Source organism: Nyctibius grandis, chromosome 14 (assembly GCF_013368605.1).
Source record: "Nyctibius grandis isolate bNycGra1 chromosome 14, bNycGra1.pri, whole genome shotgun sequence".
Classification (NCBI taxonomy): Eukaryota; Metazoa; Chordata; class Aves; order Nyctibiiformes; family Nyctibiidae; genus Nyctibius; species Nyctibius grandis.
In genome coordinates, this window is record NC_090671.1 from 4194219 (window position 1) to 4216502 (window position 22284).

The 22284-nt window shown below is 37.3% G+C and overlaps 1 protein-coding gene across 1 annotated transcript in view; it reads left to right on the forward strand.

The window, feature by feature from the left end:
• The window catches only part of CCDC60 (coiled-coil domain containing 60), a 57734-nt gene that overhangs the window by 23361 nt on the left and 12089 nt on the right, over positions 1 to 22284 (forward strand). Inside the window, 4 exon segments of the mRNA XM_068412933.1 lie at positions 5359 to 5442; positions 7005 to 7096; positions 18828 to 18897; positions 19075 to 19177. Coding sequence (XP_068269034.1) covers positions 5359 to 5442; positions 7005 to 7096; positions 18828 to 18897; positions 19075 to 19177 — 349 coding nt within the window.

A 22284-nucleotide genomic window follows, 5' to 3' on the forward strand; every position in this document is an offset into this window, starting at 1 on the left:
GGAGAAACCATGGAAGTTCAGAAGGAAACAGGAGGTCTTGGGTTTTTGTGTGCTTTTTTTTTTTGATCCCTGAGTAATGACGGGACAATTTGAAACTCAAACAACATAGTAAAGAGTTAACAATCTTCACAACTGAGAACAGTGAGCAATGGCCAAAAACAAGCATTAACTTCTGCATGCACTGCTTGGTTGTTGAACCGATAGCCTTCACCTTCCTTTTTTTTTTTTTTTTTTTTTCTTTCTTCTTTCTTCTGTAAGAGAGACGTATTTGATTGCTCTTAATCACAGCAGTGTTTTAGTTTTGTGGTAGTTTTCAACTTTGGTGTTCTTTGTCCTCTACCAGGTGGCAGTCATCATGCTTTTTATTCTGTTTTTTATTGATTTGGTCAAAAGTAATTAAAGAGATAATTTGTTCTCAATTACATTTCCTTGAATTTCCTGGGGCTGGTAACTCTGCTCTCCAGCTGTGTCTTCCCCCAACACCTTCTCAAATTAACTTTGTTCTCACTATGAAATAAAACAGAGTAGTATGTTCTTTTGTTTGTTTGTTGCTTTTGGATTGAATAGAGACTCTGTGCTGTAGCAGATATCGATCTGATAATTTTATTAGCTACTCCTGCCTTGGTTCATGAACTTTCATGTTTTCAGCATAGCATTCCAATAAGAAATCCTGTGTTAGACTAGCAGAAGTAAGGAACTAATTTTTTAGAGATGTTTTTTTATAGATGTTTCTGCTTTCTGAGTGTCCTTTGTGCCTAAAGAGTTCTTTTCAGCACTTTTGTAATCTATTTTAAACTCTACTAAATGCAAAAAGGAAGTGAGCACTATGAAAAAAAGAAAACCCTTTTCTTTAGTTTAACACAGATTACATTAATTTCTAGTAGAGTGGATTTTTGGCAATCCAAAATGTCTTTGGGACATTTGGTTTTCTGGAAGATTTGGGGAGAACATTTGTAATTCTGACTTCAGTAGGGGAAAATATCTAGAAAACATTAGCTATGGCTGAGCAATATTTTCATTGCCAGCATGCAATCAAAACTGAATAAAAGGCTTTGGGAGTACTGCATATAGCTAAACTACTGGCATGTTGCCCAGAGACCATGTAAATGGCAGAAACAGAAGACAGAAATATAAGCAGTATAAAAAGAGATGTCATACAGTAGCGATAATTTTTTTTTTTTCCTTGTTTGTTTGCATTGACTTCCAAGGACACTTTTCAAAATTTTCAAATCACACTTTTTTCCAGTCATCTTAATGAAAAGAGTTTATGGAGACTAAAGATGGCAGCTCAAATAATGTAGTTGCTTAAAGGGTTAAAAGTAACTGTAGGGGAAATGCCTGACAACAATGCTATTAAAACTGAAATGTGATCCAAATATTTTACGAAACTTACCAAACTTACCAGAATTGGGGAAATAGTCTTTGGAGACAAGAAAATAAAAAGAGAATTTCTCTAAGGAGTATGATAAACGGAGGGAAGCTGATGGAATAAACAATACCAAGCTATTCGAGCTGGTTTTGCTATGAAAACAACAGTCCTTCTGTACCTACGCTTTTCATCACTATAATAGCTGAATACTTCATAAATGTTAGTGAAAGAGAAGTGTTATTTTTTTCCCATTTCAGACACAGGGAGTGGAGGCACAATGAGCTGCGGAGTTTGTACTAAAATTCATTGTAGTCAAAAAAAAAAAAAAAAGGCTTCTGCTAGCTGGGATAAGGTGTTAAATGTTTTATTTAGGATGTCAGAGGAAATTTCTGACAAGAGGTGAAATTGAATCTACTTATTCCAAATTTCGTTCTCATGCCTTCACTAGCAGACAACCTTTCTCTCACTTTTCAGCTGCCTCCTTCCATTTTCTTGATACGTCTACACTGACAGTAATGTGTTCATTGGAGTGCAGAACAGGACTGGAACTCCCTCGCTCATGAGAACTGCCCATGGTAAAACAGTGGGATGAGTGCCCCTTTCCGTCAACAGCGGGACCATTTCTGACCAGAGACCAAGGAATGGGAGCTGCTGCAGTAGGTCTTATCAAGTGCTTCTCTTGGCAACAGAGATTCTCAACTGCAAAGTGCTTTGCATTATTGATATAATACAGCACAACCTTAACAAATCAGGTATCTTGTCTTCGCTGATACATATTTATATCTGCAGATTTAGTTGTGGCTTTTTTTTTTTTAAGCTGAAGCACTGAAATAGCATTACTCTTAAAGAAATCTTGATTTTCTGCAATATATTCTTAGTGAAGGTCTTTGCCTCAGAGCCTCTTGTGTTTAACTGAGAATTCTCTTTTGGTCCTGATGTCTGTTCCATGTTCCCACATTCCAGTGAAAGGGCAGAAAGGGTAAGCAAGGGTAAGTGAGCAGCAGCAGTAAAAGAAAAAAAAAATCCTGAGTACTTGGCTAGAATACTGCCTTTAAAATTCAACATTTAGAATCCCACCTGCAGAGCAGCAGTAGTCATCTCTATATGTAGTGCTTCACCAAAGTTTTCTAAACATTTTTGTAAAATTAAAAAATATATTTCACCAGGTCACTCTTGCATTTATATGACTAAATGTTGGCTTGTGATGAGGCTGTGCTGATTTATTTTCATCAAAACACATTCACAGTTTGCGAATGTAATCATAGTGCTCCTATTCAAGTGATGTATTAGAAGGAAAAAGAGTGCCACAGGTGTGTCAGTCTGCTATTTTTGACAATAACATATAAGCTAAATGAGTTACCCAGAATGAAAAAACTTCAGGAATTGCCGAGGGAATGGGTTCTTTCACCAGCTTAAAAAAAGAATTTGCAAATGTACAACCTAAAGGCGTGTTTATTGTACCTCGACTCTCCATCTATAGATGGCATACACAGCACCAACTCAGGCTATTTCCACAATAAGATCTGGAGAAGAAAGTTGGAAATTCTCAAAACTTAGAGAATGACACCTGCAAAGGTGACAGGTGTATTAAATGGAGACAATGTTTAGTAAAAGGAAGGATTTGTCAGAGTTGAACGAGTTTTAATCTCCAGAATTATTTAGAAAAGAAAGTGGAAGCATTTGGGAATTGTTAGGATAAAATCTAGAGTGTCTGCAGGCGGTGGTTTGCAATTGAAACAAGCTATTCAAAAGAATTTGTAAATCCAAAAATACTTCAGGAGCCTTCAGTTTTCTTTCTGAAGATGAAGAGGACGCACAAAGAGGAGCTGTCTGAGGCAGTCAGCAGGAATGCCAGGGCTTCCTGTGTGCCATTAGCCACGGAAAGGGGTCACCTCCAGGTCCGCTATAGACAATCAGATGGCATCGAGCTCCACCTACTGCAATATTTCTGTAGTTCATTCCACCTGGAGCTGCTGGATGCAATCTCAAGAAAAACGACCATAATCATTTTCATGGAAAACATTTGGGTCATTTCCTCATGTGATCTCGCTTTAAGATGATGTTTCATATATTACTTTATGATTTTTTTTTTTTGTTTAAAATTGTTTCTTACGTATGGAGTTGTATGAGATTTTGTTACTTCACTATAATGAAATCAGGAAATGATCACTGAAACAGGCCTTTTGATGGCTTAAAAGCAAATTAGATGAACTATGATGAAAGTCTTCACAAGTTGGAAATGCTAAAAGAAACCCAACCCTCAAAAGGCAAAGATTGTTCAGATTGTCATGATAATATATTGTTGAGTTTAACAAATTACACATACCAGTATTGTTTTCTCTTGTATTTTTGTATCTGCACTGCAAATTAAAAAGATAGTTCTGCTGTTCTATAATTATGTACTGTTACTGTTTTAAGCCTAGATTGCACCTTTTCAGTACATGATGTAGTAATGAAAGATAATGTTGTAGAAAAGGAAGCTATTCCCTTCTGTTTTCTGCGATAAGGCTGACTGAATCACATTATCGGTGCCTGAGTGGAGGAGGTGGTGTATGCGATACCTCCCTCCCTGAGCAACTCTGCAAAGGTTAGGTAGGTTCACAGCTCTTTCCTTTCCTTATGAACTGGCAGAGCTGGCTGGCCAGAGGTAGGATGCAGGGAAATGTTGCACCTGAGAAAACTTTTCTTCAGTGCTCTGTGGCATTAGACACTTGAATGAATATAGCTGAATGGATCCAGACCCTATACTAGTGGCCAGCGTACTGCTGCCTTCAAGCCATTGAAACCTTTGGGCTACATTCCACCACTCTTCCTTCCCTTGAGTAGTAAGTTATTCTGAGAGACTCTCAATTGGTTTTAATCATGTCATGAAAGGTATCGCCAGGTATAAAAACAATGGTACCTGGGCATTGTCAACATTTTGCTGCTTCTGCAGGGGGAAAAAAAAGAAGTCAGGAGCAAAGCAGACTGGAAATTCTGCTGTTTCTGGAGTATAAGATGCTTCTGCTCGAAGTCCAAAGCAGTTTTCTTCTAGGTTTCTCTTTAAATACAGATAATGTGTGCAATTTAAAAAAAAAAAGTCCCACCAGCATCAGTCTGCTGTATGCTATTCCTGTAGCGGAGATGATGAGGAAACTGGCACACGTTTATGGTTTTTGGTTGTGTTGCTTATTGCACTATGGGACGATGCTGTGGTGGTTGGCATTAGAGATTACAAATAGACATGCAACGCAGAGAAGATAGCCATATGGAAATGGTAACAGAAAAGAGAAAGGAGATTGAAGGATGTCCAAATACTTAGAATTTATTGGGTTTTTCATTGTGCTCTCAAAAAAATGTAGCCCTCTGTAATTACTGTTTCCATATCCTTCTAGCCTGAGCACCATACGCTGCTGAGTGATCTAAAGTCTTTTATTAATCTACCTATATATTTTTTTTTAATAGGAAGGAATATGTCTTCCTTCCACTTGAATAAACTGGTGGTTGAAGGAGGACTAAAAGTGTGCTTGTGTTTGACTTAAGGGCTTTTTGTGAGCCTGTGCCTTCACTGTGGGTGAAAGCAGACCTAAGAATAGTGGTCTATCACAGTGTGTATCTTCAGGGAAGAGCAATTACAGGTAAGTAATTTCCTATTCCTGGTTTTGGAAATTGGATTTTGTTTTTATGTTAGATACAGCAGTCTATATAACAGTTTTCCAAGAGAGAATTTACATTTTCTAAGCATTTAAGTATAGTAATTTAGAAAGCATGTATGCGTTTTGCACAGTAGCTTGTCAGCAGGTACTTCATATGAGAATCTAATTGTGCACCAAAGTTACTTAGTGACATTTTAAGTTTTTCTACAATAGACTAGCCATTATTTTTGCTTTAGTTTGCATCTCTGTAGAAAAATTTATTTGCACCACTTAATTTTGAAAATTATGACCTGCTACAGTATGGGTAACTAGCCATATTTCAAATATGATTGCATGTTTTTGTTCATTTTTTAGGAACCAGTGAAAAAACATGTGCAGGAAAAAACACCCAAAGAAGTGGCTGAGATTACTACTATCAAGTACTCTTTCAATCCAGAGGTGAGACTACTGGTGAAGCTGTGATTCAAGATGAAGTTAAAGAAGGCACCAGACAAACATAGTTTTAATTATAAATATGTTTGCTGAATTTAAGGTTTAAAGCCTTACTGTACATAAGGAACCAGCCTGTTGCTGACCGATGAACACTTCATAGGTTTTCTCTAGTAAAACTCCTCCTGAAGGTATCATAAAAAAATCACTGATGAGTGAGATGTAGGGTTCTATTGTAATTTGGTAAAAATAGTGTTCTGAAAACTCAGTTTAGCTGTGTTAGTTATTCCGTGCATCAGTTCTAGAAGACTGACCTTTAAACTATATTACAGTTTAGCACAGAAATGGCTAATACGTTCAAAATGACTTTTTATTTCAAAAATTCCTATTTTTATTAAAGTACATAGGTCAATATTACACATCTTTTAATCTCAAAAACCTGAAGCTGAAAGGACTGTTCCTTTGGGTGTTATGTAGAGCTGCACAAATAACAGTTGTTGAAGATCTAGCCTATACCCAGTTTTTCAGCCTTTGCCCGGTGTGACCTTAACCTACAATTTTAAATATTGAAAGGCCTGGAGATAGTTTTACTTAAATGCCACTTTTTGGTCAGCACAGAACAGTTACTGTGGTGAGTCTGTACTAACTCATCCAGGACCACCCAAGTGTGTGTCTTCTCAGTCTCTGCACACCAGCACTATGCCTCCCAACGGACAGCACTTTAGCCACGCGCTTTTTGCACATGGAGCACTGCCTCAGCTGCGTATTTTATTACCTAACACATCAAAAACACTGCATATGCACAGCATGCAATCATAATTCTGTGAAATCGATGCAGCTGTTCTCTGGAAACCCAAAGGGTACTTCTGAGCCAGGGCTAGTTCAACAACAGATAAAGCTTTCATCTCCCACGTATTTCAGTTCCATAGCTGCTCAAAAGAAAAAATGTTGCAGGCATTTTGAACAATGTACTCAGTAGGTGATTTTAGTTCCCTTACGTAAAATTGCTGACCTGGTTTGTACACTCTTATAAAATAAGAGGGAAAGAAAATAATAAAACCATTATGTTCTGTGCTCCAAAACCAGCTCTGTCTGTGGAGCTTTTCTTATTGTTTTGGTTTTTTTACAAGTGACAGCCTCCTTGTGTTGAGTCTGATTGAAAATTTTTCTGGGTTGGGACTTCTAAAAGATTTCTCTCCCATGCATACTTTTGTAGTTTGTCAGTGCATAAGCACTCACAGCAGTCATTCCTTAAGTCTAGGCCACTGAACAATCTCTTCTTCCTGTCTCATAGTTTAATGAACATCATGGGTGCTTAACTGCCTGTACGATCTCTGTCAAACTTGAAGTCAGCCAATGAGTTAAGAGCTGTTGGAACACGCAGGCATGCACAGCAGTGTCCTAGGGCTTGTTTACATGCTTGTGAAATGACACAATGCTGTCCCAGATGATGATGATCTCGGAAAATATTTGGTGATTAAAACTGAACCCTGAGACTGCACATACCTTCTCTATGCTAAGCTCTTCTTAATTAATACTGTAATATTTATTTTCAAGTTGATTACTTTCAGTCTGATCCACCGGAACCAGTGAAGAGGGTTTCCCCATTTAGAGAAACAGGAAAGGAGCTGAGGACTCTTACTAAAGCTCTAGCTCACTCAAGGTAAGGGAATCCAGAGCACACAGAAATGGGCCAGTCAAGGCTAAAGGAATCTTTAGTTCTGCAGTGGCAGCAGTTGAATTACAGGAGAAATAATCAGCTGTACTAACAGCTTAGAAAAGATGGGTTACAATTCTTCCTTTATAGGCTTTATGTATACTCAAAATGTTATCAATGCTGCATGAGGAATGATTGTTTGATAGCTCTGTCTATCAATAGTACACTATATTGTTTTAGTGTTCTTTATAAAGGTGCTTATAACTTCTTTGTAGACACAATGTTGTGCCAAGATTAAGTAGTCAATAAAGTAGCCAAAAATGAACCAATAAAGCAGTCAAAAATGAGCAATGTTAGGACGTATTATGTCCATTATGTGATGGAAAATCTCAGTGAAAATATCTACCACTATTATAGACATACCTGCATGGACTCATTTGGAATCTACCAACTTGGGTCTAGGGAAGATACTGACATGGAAGGAATAGATTTTTGTGCCCTTTATCTGATGGATAGTGATCTGTTATAATAGGACACGGATTTGGGATCCTATATGGCTTTTAGCTAGCAGAGTTTGGACAGCAACCACTACTTGTTTTATGGGACAGACCACAGAACGTAGCTGAGTGTGCATGCTTTTCCGAGAAAGTATCTCCTATTACCACTGGACACAATAAACTACTTTCCCAGCAGGGCATTTCTTATGGTCTCATTAAAAAGAAAAAAATCAAAGCAAAAAACCACAAAACCCAAGGAGGTCTATTGGGGATAGGCTTTAGCAAAGGAGTACTCTCCCGTTTAGGCACACACACTCTTAAAAGTACTTAGGCTGTGTTGTCACCCATGTTTCACCATTGTCACTGCAGGTGGTGTTTATTTGACAAGATTGAAGCTTCAATATGCTTTTCTGTTGCAATCACACATTCTGATTGCACTCCAAACTTGCCTGCAGAGACCATTCACTCTATTTGCTCAGTATTAGCTTAAACAGTTGCTAAACTGCATAATAAGCCTTGCAGTAGGTGACTCTAGGGTTTTCTAAATTTTCCTGAAACCTCCTAGCTTTCTTGATGTGAGTGTTAAGCTAAGAAATGAGATTCATTTGCAACCGAAACAGCAAGCAGTAGTACAAGAAGATGATTTACATCTGGCAAGGTTTAGTTACAGCCTGCTGCAAATAAAACTGACAAATTACCACTGCCAGCCCCAGCAGGGTACAAATTACTCAAGTGTTTACAAGGTTCCTAGACTTCAAGTCTTTGAAGAGCATTCACTAGATAAAAATAGTTGAATTAAAGCAAGCAGCAGTAAGGCACACATCTATATAAAAATGTAATTATTAAGTTAAATCTAAGCAAATATGGCAGTCAAGAGAACACGTGGTATTGTATCAGCATAATATGTTGAAGACAAATTAGACTCTTGCACTGTTTGGCTGAGATTAACTGCATAAAAGTCAAGGAAGTTAGAGAAAAGTAGCTTCTTCACATGTACTACTGTAGAGGAATCAGAACTTTACATTTTGCAATAATGTAGTGTTTTTACGTATTCCCAGATTCTCACATCGGAGTAATTTCTAAATTTTATACTAGTTACTTGTGATAACAAATATCACATTCTTCCCTTTTATCCTTCTCTGCCCCCAATTATTTTTATTATTCACTTTTAGTGAATTTTCACTTGATAAACTTGGCCAAAAACAGTAATAAACTGTAAACAAAATAATAAACGCTGTGTACTTTGAAGGTTGGATAAGCCATTTTAGTAAAGCATGACTCATTTTTGCCATAAATGCACTGTTAGTTATGTTTGACTGCCTGCATTCACTGTTCATTGCTAAGTTTCAGTGGGATTGTCTCCTTGAGGTCAAGTTCTAAGGTCTAGGTTCTTTTGGTGATAATCTGCCAAAGATCAGTTTACTTCTTGATATATGAATTGCAGGTGCTTGGAGCTTGCTTTTGGTTGCTTTACATTCTTTGTTTTCAAATGAGTAAGACAAAAAATTCTTGCAAGTGTTCTGTAGGATGAAAATTACCATCACCAGTGGTACTAAAAGGCTCAATTTTTTTAAATATTAACAAATTTATTTGTAGACATTTGGATGAAGCAGGCTGCACCACTCATTTCATTACAATTTACAGTTTGAACAAATGAAGTGTCATTTTGTTAGTAGGTTGACATGAGGAGGTCTTGATTTGATACTTTTTGGGAAACATGCTTTTGAGATGCCATTAGGAGCTACATGGTGTTTTTGTGTACCTGAGATGTTTAGGATCAGCTGAGCTTTTCTACAGCATTGAAATTCTCTCCAAATCAGTAGATTGAGTGAGTTTCTAATCCTATAATTGTAGAAACCTATGAAATTAAATTTGATTTTACAAAAACTTAGATCATCTTTGAGACTATAGTGAGTAACATGACATAGGAGTGCTTTCGCCAAAGGTGGTGGTTTGGGCCTTTTATGTGAGGGACTAAAGCTGAAGGATTCAGTGCCATGAAAAGACATGCCTTGCAAAGTTAGCCTTTTCATGTGCTGAAGAAGCACCACATAGGATTAACAGTGGTACAAACTTAAGCTGGACACGATTTGTCCATGCCAGAAGGGAAAAAAGTAGATTGCCTCTCTACACAGTCTGTTTCTTCTGCTCCATGTTTCTGAGCATTACAGCACTGTGTTGAGTGCTATATGGGGAGGTCAGAAATGGTGTGGGTGGTGGCAGCGTGGGGCAAGATATTGACCTTAACTTTTGGGTGAGCAGCTAACTTTTTACATACCTTTGTGCAAATCACTTGACCCCTCTGCAGCTCTGTCAAGTAACTTGTAGATTGGGATTGGAAGCTAGGCAATGTATCTGAACTAAACTCACTGCATAAATATATAGCTTTTAAATTGGCATGGATGGTAGAGTGTGAATGAGGATTGCTTTTGTTACTGAAAGCAAAAAATTTTTTTTTTACGTAGAGGGCATATTTTTTCTTACCATTTTCATTTAAATTATTTTTAAATTTTTAATCTTATTACTACTATTTTATACTTTTAGGGATGCTAGTTTGACAAGTCTTACAATGCCTAGCACTCAAGTACATGCAGGCATTGTCTTATTCATCTTTGCAGCACTGCTAGGTATTAGGTGGATACATTTTATTACTCTCATAGGTAAAATTACGAATAAAGTCAAATTGGGGATGTAAGATTAATTATCACTGGAAGAGCTACAGTTGGAACTCGGGTGTGTCATGTAAGTAGATGCTTTACTTATTCTTCTAAATTTCAGTGATGCCTCTGTTTCTCCGATTTTTATTTTTGTTTTCAAAATTGGCCTACTAAATTAGAAGCTCCAGGGAAAGACTTCTTAAGAGATCCAGCCCATTACTCTGGGTGAGTGCAGTTGTTTCCTCTAACAGATGAAGTGTTTAGTCTAGCCTACTTTTAACTGAAGACATTTCTGTTTCCTGCACCACATCATGATAAATGCAGATTTGCCTTTCACTGCATTTTTAATGGTAATGCAATCTGCAAAATTATGTTAAATATAGACTTTCAATGATGCGGATAGATTTGATCCTAACGTGTTTTGATGTATCTTTTCTCTGAGTGATTAAAATCCCAGATTTTAGTCTTTCTTCCCTCCCCACCTCTAGAAGCCAGTACCGCTAAAGGGACAAACAAGATTACATTCCTTTGTGTACATTATCAGCAGAATTGTTTAAGTCCTCATCAGTTGTACCTGCACTACACCTGCAGAGGATAGTGATGTTGTGCAATTGTTCTTAAATATCTAATTTAGCTTGCAGAATCCTTTTCACTGCTGATGAAGAAGATGGAAAGAACCCAACTCCACTTGAATATCCCAAGCAGAGTTTGAAGGGCTGATAAGTAAGAAAATACCTACCTATTAAAGCATCTCCAACTCTGCCATCTTCTTCTAGTCCCATAAATTTAATATGCAGTTGCATTCAGAACTAGCTTCATGTGATTTCAAATGCCTGGGTGGAGATATTCCTGACCACAAGTTTTCCATGACAATTGAAATGGATGGAAGATGAAGAAAGGGAAGACTTAATCTTGTGCTGCTGCACAAATAAATGTATATTTACTTTGTACATTTACTGAACAGTAAATGATATATTTACATGCATTTGTTTTTTGAAGATCAGAAGTTTAGCATGGTCAGGGCCTAGTCAAAACTGCTTAGTACACTCAGGAGAAATGTGCCTTTTAGCTCCTCTGTAGGCAATGGTCACTTTTATATTCGTTTCTGGGAAAGCAGTGTTGTCTGAATAAATGCTCAAATGAAGTTTGCCTTTCATATCGTGTAATACCACACATTCTTTACATTGTATCCCAGTAGTGATACTGTAACACACCTAACATAATTTGTTCTATTTATTGTGGCAATTAAATCATGAATCCTACATATTTTATATTATTTAAGAAGTGAAGTATGATATGAGCTATAATGACCATGGAGAAATTTGCTTGAGAAAAGTCAGGGAAACAGATTTTTGAAATATGAACACTCTCTAATGTTTTCTGAAATGCAGAGTAGCCAAATTACCCAGTATGCAGTAAAATATCCAGCAGACTTAATACCTGGAAATTGAAGGTATATGTTAAACTTTTTTTAATTTTTATTATGTAAGCCTGGAAATTCTTTAAGTGTCATTGTATGACCTTTTAACAATGAAAATGTGCTATAGCCATTCATATTGAGTGTTTGCACAATGTTACCTTGACTAAATCTGCAGGTAGAAAAAAGAACAGTAAGAAGAGCAAAGAACTCAAACCCACAGACTTTTTGACTAAATATTGAGACATGACGTTGTGGGAAAAGATAATTTCAAGTGAGAATGACTGACTGCTGGTTTAGAGCAAAGGACATGTCAGCAATAGTTCTTATTAACAATTTCAGACTATAGAAAAGGAGCTATTTTAGAGGAAAAAAAAAGAAGCAGAATGGAAAATGCAAGAAAGAAAGAAGAAAACTGGAGTTTTCTTCTACAGAGCAGCAACTTTTAATTTCAATTAAAGCAATCAAGCTAGCAGAGCAGCATGCTAATACGTAATACAGGGAATCAGTGAACAGCAATGGCCTTTGTGGATTTGGTTTTTGCTGCTTTTCCTCCTGATTGGAAAGGAACACCCAGCAGTTGTCTTAATTGGATGTTAATTGATACATATTCACAGGAAGTGGGTCTGTGATCTTGCAGCTTGTTTGTATGAAAGAGCATAATGGAACACACTGTGAGGAAGTTTTTTAATGATCACAGTGACATAGCACAGTAGTATGAATTTTAAAATTATGTCAAAAATGTTTGAAGAGTCATTACCAGAACAGACTTAGTTGCATTCATAAAGCTTTAGTATTTTACCTTACATATTAAAAGCATAATTAAACTGAAGATAAACCTTATAATTATGACCTCATACCTCCTCTCAGTAATACTCTCTTATACTTCCTTGAGTCCTCATGATGATATAAAACAGGATGATGACCAAATGCAAAGGTTGCTCAAACTCATCTTTCAAAACTATCAGTCACTAGTCTCAAGTAGAAAGTTGTACCAGTGCTCTCCTACTGATGAGTTGTACCCAGTCGCTTTAGGGAGACACCTGTCAGCTCTCAGATAACATTTTACCTAAACACAGCATTAACATGTAGGAAGGAATTTTTTATCTTTGTGGAGCATAAAATGAAAAACCATTTGGGAAATCTGTAGACAATGATCATTCTGCTTCCTTTGGAGATCAATACATCTTACTTCCAGTGGAGACTGCCCATGTAGACACAAAATAGCTCTGACTTACTTGACTAAGTACTTCCCAATGTCAGATTCAGTGGGTGCAACACAGTATGGCAGAAAAGACACCACCTTTGTCCTTCATTCAGATATCTTTAGCTTTGAGCTAAGAATTATGTTTTCATTTCTGCAGTAGGAAATCTTCTATTGCTATTCTTAGTAAAACTAAGCAAGCTCAAGAAACACAGCCCCTTTGAAATGACATTCAGCTCTGAGGGAGATCCTCTCTTATTGCTTTGTTCCAATGACATCTGTAAATGGGATCCAGAAGTAATGTTAAGTAATCCACACTTGCATGAGGGTGTATTGTGTGAGAAGCAAGAAAGGAGAAGTCTTTATAACAAATTGTAGGAAGATGTAGGAACAGTTACACAGCAAAAAGAGATTACCAAAGCATTAGAAGCTTGTAGTGGTTAATTCATAATAAAAGCAGGTTGCCATAAATCACTTCTGTAGAAGCCATGAAGACCATTCAAGGGTACTGGAAATACTCTTATTGTTAAACATCGCCACAAAAAGTAGTGCTTAAAAATAAGCATATTGTTTTAAATGAGACTAGCTGAAAATACTTTATTTGTGATAGAAACTGGAAACACTGTGCAGTGACAGTCATCTAAGCATAGGTGCACATGTAAAACTGACAAGTTGTGGTCATCCTCAGCCAGTGATGTCTAGGAATTGGCAGCTTTGAGCTGCAAGCTCAGAGGGAAAGTGTCCCTGCCGTTCCGTGAGCCAGTCAAGCCTTTACTTGCAAAAAGGGCATGTTAAACCTCTGTGTTACATTTCCCATAGTTTGAAGAAACTGGCTCACATACATCTGTTTTACTGTGCTGTGCTAGTTAAATAAAACTAATGTCAACCTGCTGGCAGTTTAACAGTGTTCAACTGGCTGCTTTTTATGTTTTAAATTAGAAACTGGATGGCTCTTTAAAATGGTTTAAGTTTCCTGAAGGCAGACCTCTAAAAGTCACTCTGTGTGCAGAAAGCCCAGCCTCTCCTAATGCATTCTTTATGCCTGCAACAACAGTTAGACTGACTGTTACCCGAAGAGCAGTTTCTCCTACTTATTTTCCTGCTAGTGGCTGTGTAGTTGACTTTAATACAAAAGTGTTTAAATTTTGTGATTGAAAAGGCAGCAACTACTGAAAGATTTTTAAATGGCAAGAAATGTGTTATTTTTGGAGTTTTGGTTATAACCTTGTCTGTCCATACCTGTGAAGGTATTCCAATCCTATTCTAATATATGCAGACAAAAAAGATGTTAGTGTTTAGAGGTCATGGTAAGTTGGTATTCCTTGTTGCATATGGTTTACTGGTAGGTAGAACAGTGGGAGTATGTAAGAGCAGGGTGGAGAGGCAACGTAGAGTTAAGAAGCAAAGAAGAGAGTGAGGCAATACTACCTGAGAAGTGAAATCTATATCTGCCAATATGTTTCCAATGTATTTAATACTTCATAATGTCAGTTGCTTGGAAACCAGTGTTTTGTGCCTTTTTGCTGCTTGGCAGAAATCACTCTAATTGGCATGTTTCTAGCACTGTCACTGCTGGCAATTTGCAGCCGGTATTTTTTTTCCAGAAGCAAAATTTTTCTTTTACATGAATGATGGCTCACATTAGTTAGACAGCAGTCATGGGCAAAGGCAACCATTTAAGTGTATGATGTATGAATCATTATCATCAATCACTGGAAAGACTGCTATTTCCACTAACACTTCTGCCTTTCCAGGCTGTTCGTTTGAGTCTCAATCTCCTTTCCTTTTGTGACAAAATATGTTTGTATATGTTTGAAATTTCATAAGTGGAAATAGTTCATTGCTTATTAGATTTTACTGTCTATCTAAACACAACAGTCTAATCCCATGTATTATGATACACAATGACACAACTTCCGTTTTATTATATGTTCAAAAAGACAGACCCTCCAGTACTACAGTGACCCCTAAAACTAGGTAAGAGCATAAATTTCAGGTTTAATCCACATGAAGCAAGCTTCCTGCTCTCACTGCTTCCTTCAGTGGATATTACTTTGAATTCTTCAGGATATAAATATTCATCAGCCTCATTTGAGATTTGTGATGGGACCACAGCTCATGATGGCACGGCTGCAAGTAATGCTAAGTGTTCATTTAGAAGAATTATACTGTTTTAGTCCACGATTTTAGCCTGTAATCTTCAGAATACACTTTAGCTCTATTTACTGTAGTTTCGAAGTTACTGCCTCCTGTGCTTTCTGTTTTATACAGAAATGGATTGTTGTATTACTTTTTCTGCTATAGAAAATATTTACTCAGAATGCTCTTAAGTGGCAGTGTGCATAAAATTGCACTTGCTTTTCACCTGGGAAGCCTTAGCTCAATATTCGGTTTGTTACTAGCGCAACAAGTTAGGCAGTGCCCAGCTGATGTGCACCTTGCAACATCCTCAGTGGTGTCTGGCCTTCTGCCCAAAGAGGAGCTTTCACTGGGCTAGTAGGGAGTGGTGCAGCTGCAGACTGAAATGCTTTTATGAAAATCTAGGAAATGGCATTTAGAAAGCCTGTGATCTCAGTGGCTTTCAGAGAAATGCCACATTGGTTTCATTTATATTTACAATTGGCCAGAAGCCTCTGGAAAAGGCTAAATGCTTTCTGTGTAGCGTCTAGTGCAGGAGATGTTTTGTCACTCACTTTATTCATATAAAGGCTGTATCCATTAAGATAAGAAAACTGAATAAGCCATTTTATGAAGCAGTGGCTAACAATTTCCATGATGAGAGAAATATGTACGTAGTTAAATTGTTTGACAGATACATAGTTATTTTACTTACAGCTCACCATGATCATAATAGAATGTTCCGCCTCAGAGAGACAATCAAACTGGTATAAATAGACTGCAACTTCTTTGCACCTCAGGTGATGGGACAGAAGGAGATTAGCAGAAAGAGTTAATGAGACTGAAGCACCCCAGTAACATCACCCACTGCACTGAATACAGGTGCTTAGTAGAGGGACAGCCCATGTGGGTGTGCAGCCTTCTGCCCATCTCTAGCAGTTCTGTTGTGAGCAAGGATTTGGCATCACGTTTGGGAGTGCATGTCATTGTGTTAGGAAACGATCTCCCACTGAATTTGTTTTGCATACACAGTAGATGTGAGATTGTTAACTGTAAAATTTGATCTTCTGGGACAAATACATCCTTAGTATGATTCATTTGAATTCAGTGAAGATGACCCAGTGTACTTAAACAAGATATATTTAAACAGGATTTAAAAAATCCTGGTGAATATCTAGCTTGTCTTTACCCTGATGGAAAGGTTTCTGGCATTATTATTATAGCTGCTTGATGTTTTTCTAGCACCTAAATTATAATTGAGACAAATTTATGATTTCCTTTTATTTTTGTGAGTAATTTCTTACTCAAAGGCATCAAAAATCCCAAATCATAGCAGTAAAAGTTCAATTCCCCGATACTTTAATGACGTTGTATTACAATTAACTGATGACCTTGATTCCCTAAAGGATTTCAAGAGTAATTTAATAAGTACATAGTTACACCAAGCACTGAAAATATGCTTGCAACCAATTTTCTGTATGTGTAGACACTACTGGGTCACTCCTCTGTGCATGTCATTGACCCTATCTATAATAATATATTCCTGTAGAGAAAACTTGAAGTATTCCATGGTACGTTGTTACTGCTCAGGAAGCTCTTCTTTAATTTTCATGCTGATAAAGACATTAACTTAGAAAAATAAGACAAATTCTTTTGTCTGAACGGCAGTTGAAAATCTGTGTTGTGACTACAGTTGACTGAAGCTCAATTACTTTAATAAATGTATTCCAAATTTCATCTCGATTACATTTGCATATTAATGAACGATTCTCACCTACTTGTCAAATAGTCAGCCCAGCTAAATTTATTAAGTTATTGTATAAACAGGGTATTGTGATGCCAGGTTTTAACTGGAGAAATATTTGATGTCCTATTCCAGCAACATACGATAAATCTATAGTGTAGAAAAGTAGATTGGTCATCTCTGTATTTTAAGATTGGATTTATTTTACTGTTTTCCTGACAAGAGTCCATAAACCTTTAGGGTCATTCATAAATATCCCAGAAATAATTCTATGGAATTATGAGAGGATTTTTTTTGTTTAAATCAGGTAGTTATTACAGCTTTTCTATGTGCTGCATTTCTGTTAATCCTCTTTTATTTCTTTTTCCATACTTGGAGAGTGTAGAGCTACTTTTTATAATATCTGGCACTTCAAGGAAGTCATAGGCTAAAAATGTTCATTCACAAGCGTGCATAACATTTCCTGTTGGTATATGAGAGTGATCACTGATTTTGGTATGCACACATTAAAGCTTTCTATATTAGATAAACCTTAAAAAAAAATCTACTGATTGTACTTGCCATTTATGCATCTTTCTCCAATAATACTGGTTATGGCTGTTGGTGTAAAAGAACTTCCTAGTTTATAATTATCTTTCTCTACCACTTGTCTTTGGTTCATGTCATAACCTCATTGTTCACTTTTTGTGGCATTGTAACACACAGCTACAGCAGGGGTTTTGGTCTTTAGGAAGGAATGCTTATATTAGTGTGTGCAGAAATGTAGAAAAAGCACTATGAAGGGGAAAAATATTTTTACATACAAATATCTTGGTAGTTGACAGAAGGAGAGAGAGAGAAAACTACTGGAAATGGACATCAAGAATTCAAGGCCATGAAACATTTTCTAGTATTCCAAGAGAAGTCTGTTATGCAAAATACTAGGTTCTTATGGAAAACATTAAGCCAGTCTGACATGACTCTGAAATCCTTATGTTCTCTGAAGCATGCAGCATTTCTTATCCGGGACATCTCATTTGCTTATTTTTTTTTTTCTTTTTCTGAAGTTAGTATAGAAATATCTAGCAGACAAGTTGTTATATACTTGAACTGGAAATGTTTTCAGGCTGGTATTTATAGTTGCTGGACTTAAAATAATGTCAAGAAGACCAAAAACACAATCCCAAAACCATTAAATTGTGCAAGTGATTTTTTCATCAAGGGAAGCAAGGAGGGAGTAAACTGCTCCCCTTGAGAACTAGTGAATTTGGTGCCTGAAATTTGCAACTGATGTGTGACCTTCATGTACTTTAATATATGTCTGGTAAGAAAAAGGAGTTATTACTTCTCAGTAAAATAAATAAGGCCTAGCTTTCACGCCTAGATTGTGTTTGAAAGAATCAATACAGCCGGATGACGCTTGATTCAAAAGTCAGCAACACATTAACTTAAAGGGATGTGTCCTAGGCCTGGATAGTATACTTGTCTGACTTGGATCAGTGCTACATTCTTGCTAACGTTTTAATCAAAGGCTGTAGAGTCATTGTGTGCCATATCCCTTTCACTGCCCTAGCTCACCTTTTCTTTTTTTTCTTACCTGTCATCCTACAGGGAGTGCATCATGGTTTCTTTATTTTCTTCTCTTGCAGTAATACCCTGCCTGTTGTCTTCAGCTCACCCACAGGCTTCACTGCCAGCTTCCGTGTTACTAACAATGCAGCCTTCTGACAGCAAGTGGAATTTAGCCTCTTCAGGGCCGTGCCTGTCAGGCTGTAACAACTGAGTTAAGACAGTGAGGGGCCCAATGGTCAATTGGCTGCTATAAATTAGAATTAGGCAGGGAGTTTTTAAATCAAGTAGTGGACAAAGTGATGCTGAGTTCAAGACATCCAGTAGTTAACTTGTGTGGTGCTGAAAGAGTTAAGGGAAAGATCTCCCAGTTCATATTGGGGATTGTTGTCCTTTGTTATCATACTGCAGAAGGAAATACTAATGTTGAACTCTTGAATACAGAAGAATGTGAAATCTCGGTTAAAAATTAAGTTGGTGGGCAACAGAGAAATTAATCAATTTGATAATGTGTCTTTAGTACACTGACCAGCTTGTGATGATTTTTGGCAGGCATCACGTCAATTCTGTGAAGCAAGGTGGAGAATACTTTCACATACTTCACCAAGAGTCACTAGAGAGGAAGAACACTGGAACAGGCTGCCCAGAGAGGTTGTGGAGTCTCCTTCTCTGGAGACATTCAAAACCCGCCTGGACGCGTTCCTGTGTGATATGATCTAGGTAATCCTGCTCCGGCAGGGGGATTGGACTAGATGATCTTTCGAGGTCCCTTCCAATCCCTAACATTCTGTGATTCTTTAACCCACTGAAAGCAGGCTGGCAGGCTCAGGGCACAAGATGGAGAACTGAGTTCCAGCCACCCAAATACTCCTCTGATGCAGAGGACTCAGAGGAAGAAACATGTAAGTCAACTGAGAGGGCTTTTGGTGGTCCGAGGGCAGTGGTTTTAAAAAGCAACAATTTCCAGTTTCTGGCATTACTTGGTATTCAGGCAGAATATTACTACTTGTGTGAACTAGAAAGAGAAAATACCTAAAATGTGGGTAAGTAAGCTGCTGTAAACTTAGCAAGCATGCAAAAACAATGCTTGAGGTGCTGTTTAAAAAGGAGGAAGTTCAGAAGGCAGAACATTAGTGACCTCAGGAGAAGTTTCATAGCCAACTCGGAACTGATTCTCTGAGGAGAAAAGGAGGAGGCCTGGTGAGTTTGTGCCATGCTTTTGTTCCCACAATGGGACCACAGCATTAAGAATAAAAGACTTGCATTCAGCAGAATAAGTGGTTTAGTTTGTAGAGTGGGTTTCTTTGCTAGTTCAGACATATTACTTCCACCTTCTTCAGGTTTTCTCTCCATTTGATCATTAGATAGTCTTTAATCCTTTGGCTCATGCAGGTCTCTTCAGTGCACCTCTAATGCCTGTTGTAACGCTGTAGTCTTCCATTTGTCAAACCTCACTAGGTGATAAGATGATTAAATTCTTGCTCAGCAGGACAGAGCAGCTCTTCTAGAGGTAACACACCTTTGGGAGCCTTATTGCATCAAAAGCTCATCCATGTCTAACAGTCTTTTCTGATGAGTTTGTGGCTTTTGTCACTCCCAGGTACCAGCTTCCTCTCATTCACCTTTCTTCCATGACTGACTCTCAACTTGGAAAACTCAGTCTCCAGAGTCATCTGAGATGCAACCACACCCTAGTGTCACAGTGGGACAACAATATGTAACCATTATTAAAAAAATAAGAAATAAAATATTTCCTGTTAGTAAGACATGCAGACCAAAAAGTTAGTAAGTAGTACAGACAGGCTGAGAGATTCTGAAGAGAAAAGTGTTACATTTACTAGAGTAATATTTAATATCCAACATTCTAAATGGTCACTAACTGAACAGCTAGAAAAGGTGGGAAAGGAATAGAGTATTACTGAGAGATAGTGTCATGGAAGGAGAAAAGGTATAGGGTATTAGTCAAAGTGGTTTGGAATCTTAGCCTCTGTCGGCATCACTTAAAACTTTCTTCTTACCTTAAACAAGTCACCTACAGCTGTATTATTTAAATGGCACTATGAAGCACTTTGATCCTCGGTTAATGAAGGCCACATGAACATTTTAGGTAACCAGGATTATTTAATTAAAAAAAAAAAAATTGAATGCATAAGAACCTCCCTGAAAGCTTTTTGTAAACTCCGTGCTGATTCTTTTTGATATGTAGCTATTCTGTCTACACATAACTGAGCTAATCCACATTTATGGCAGACAAATAATTTATTACACATAGAAAAAATACCATTGCCTTTATTATTGTGACCATTCAGATTACTGAAGTCATTTACTTTCTTCTATAAGGAAAGCCGCCTTTCTTCAGCAAGGCTGACCTAAAAAGATTTAACATTCCTCTTTCCTTTATGAAGGTATACCTGCATAGGCAAAATTATCTTCATCTAGGTTTGACTTCTCCTAGCAGTAAAAAAAGCTTTTACTGGTTCAGAGTATACCAGACTTGTGGGTGAATACTGACAAAGCCACTTTAATCCTACGTCTGCACCAGGATTTTTGGCAGTTGTAAAAATGTATTTAAAAAAACTAACCTAAAAATCTATACTAGCAAAAGTTCCTAGTGTAAACATGATATCCTTTAATATTTTCAATGTGCTGCTTAAAACTAATATTAATTGAGAGTTGAAATTAATTTTTAGAGGAAAGACCTCTAACATCTGCCAACATTTCTAAGAGGGAAATCATTAAACTTGATGATCAGATGTCAAAATTAGGGAGTCTTTTGGAGAATTTTCTCAACTCTGGAATGTGTTGGGTGGGACAGGAGTACACGCGGAATCGCGTGTGAAACAAGAAATGCATGACTTTGCCAGGTGTGCCTTTACTCACTTAAACTGTCCCATGTGACTTGCACACATGCAGGAACCCTGCCAGTATGCGTTGGTTCCAGTTGTGTGCTGTTATACATATGCTTGGCTGCAGAGGTAAGCAGTTTAATAAGGGGGAGGGGGGGGAAGCCTCGATACATTGAACATAATCATTATTGAACATAATTTTACAGGCACATCTTGAAACTCTGGCCTCATGTGCATATAATCCCCCTGATGCCATTGGCATGATACCAACAGAAAACAAATGTAATGGAATGTAGCCAGTGTCTCAGTGTCTTTTCTCAAACAAATCAGTCATGTTATTTCATCTGCCCCCAAATTAGATTTCACGTAAATGCCTAATTGCTAATAATATGTAGTAGTATAAATATGTAACTACAGATAATACCATATCTATAATTCATAAAGTACTGTGAACATATTGGAAATAAATAATAATTCTATATCCTGGTAAACATTAATATCAGGTTTGGTCCTCTGTTATTGCAAGTTGCAGAACTAGAAGAAAATACTGAGCTACCCCAGTCAAATTTAGTTGTGTTTTCTTTCCTTTTTCTCTTTTGGTTAGTAATTATGCAAATTAAATACATGTAGTAATAGACATATGTATATTCCCATAGCCTTCCCTTGGAGGGTTATCCCAGTGAACTCAACAGGAGTTCCACACACATTATAATTACAGAACAAAGCCAGCTATTAAGTGATATTTAGTAGCTGGTTTTATTCTATCAATTATGCATGACAGTGATGGGTACTTGTAAAAGATGCATTGCTTCTGAACTTTTATACAGTTAAAAGTAAATATTAATTTAAGTTCCCAACATTTTTAGTCAATATATCATATTGACCTGACATGTATTTGAATTATGAGTGTTTGGTAAAACAGTGAGCAGTTTATGCTCTGATTTGCAGGGCAGAGCTCTTCAATGCTGTTCTGTTCCCTCTGGGTATTCTCAGTCAAGACAAACTGTGCCTATGTATAACAGAGGTGGCAGAGTAGCATTATGTAGAATTAGCCTGATAAACCGGAGGGGAGGATCAGTCCAGTATGTATTGTGGATGAGTTTTTCACCCCTTTACATATTAGGACCAGCCAATAGACTGGGATAAAAGAAACAGTTTGTCAG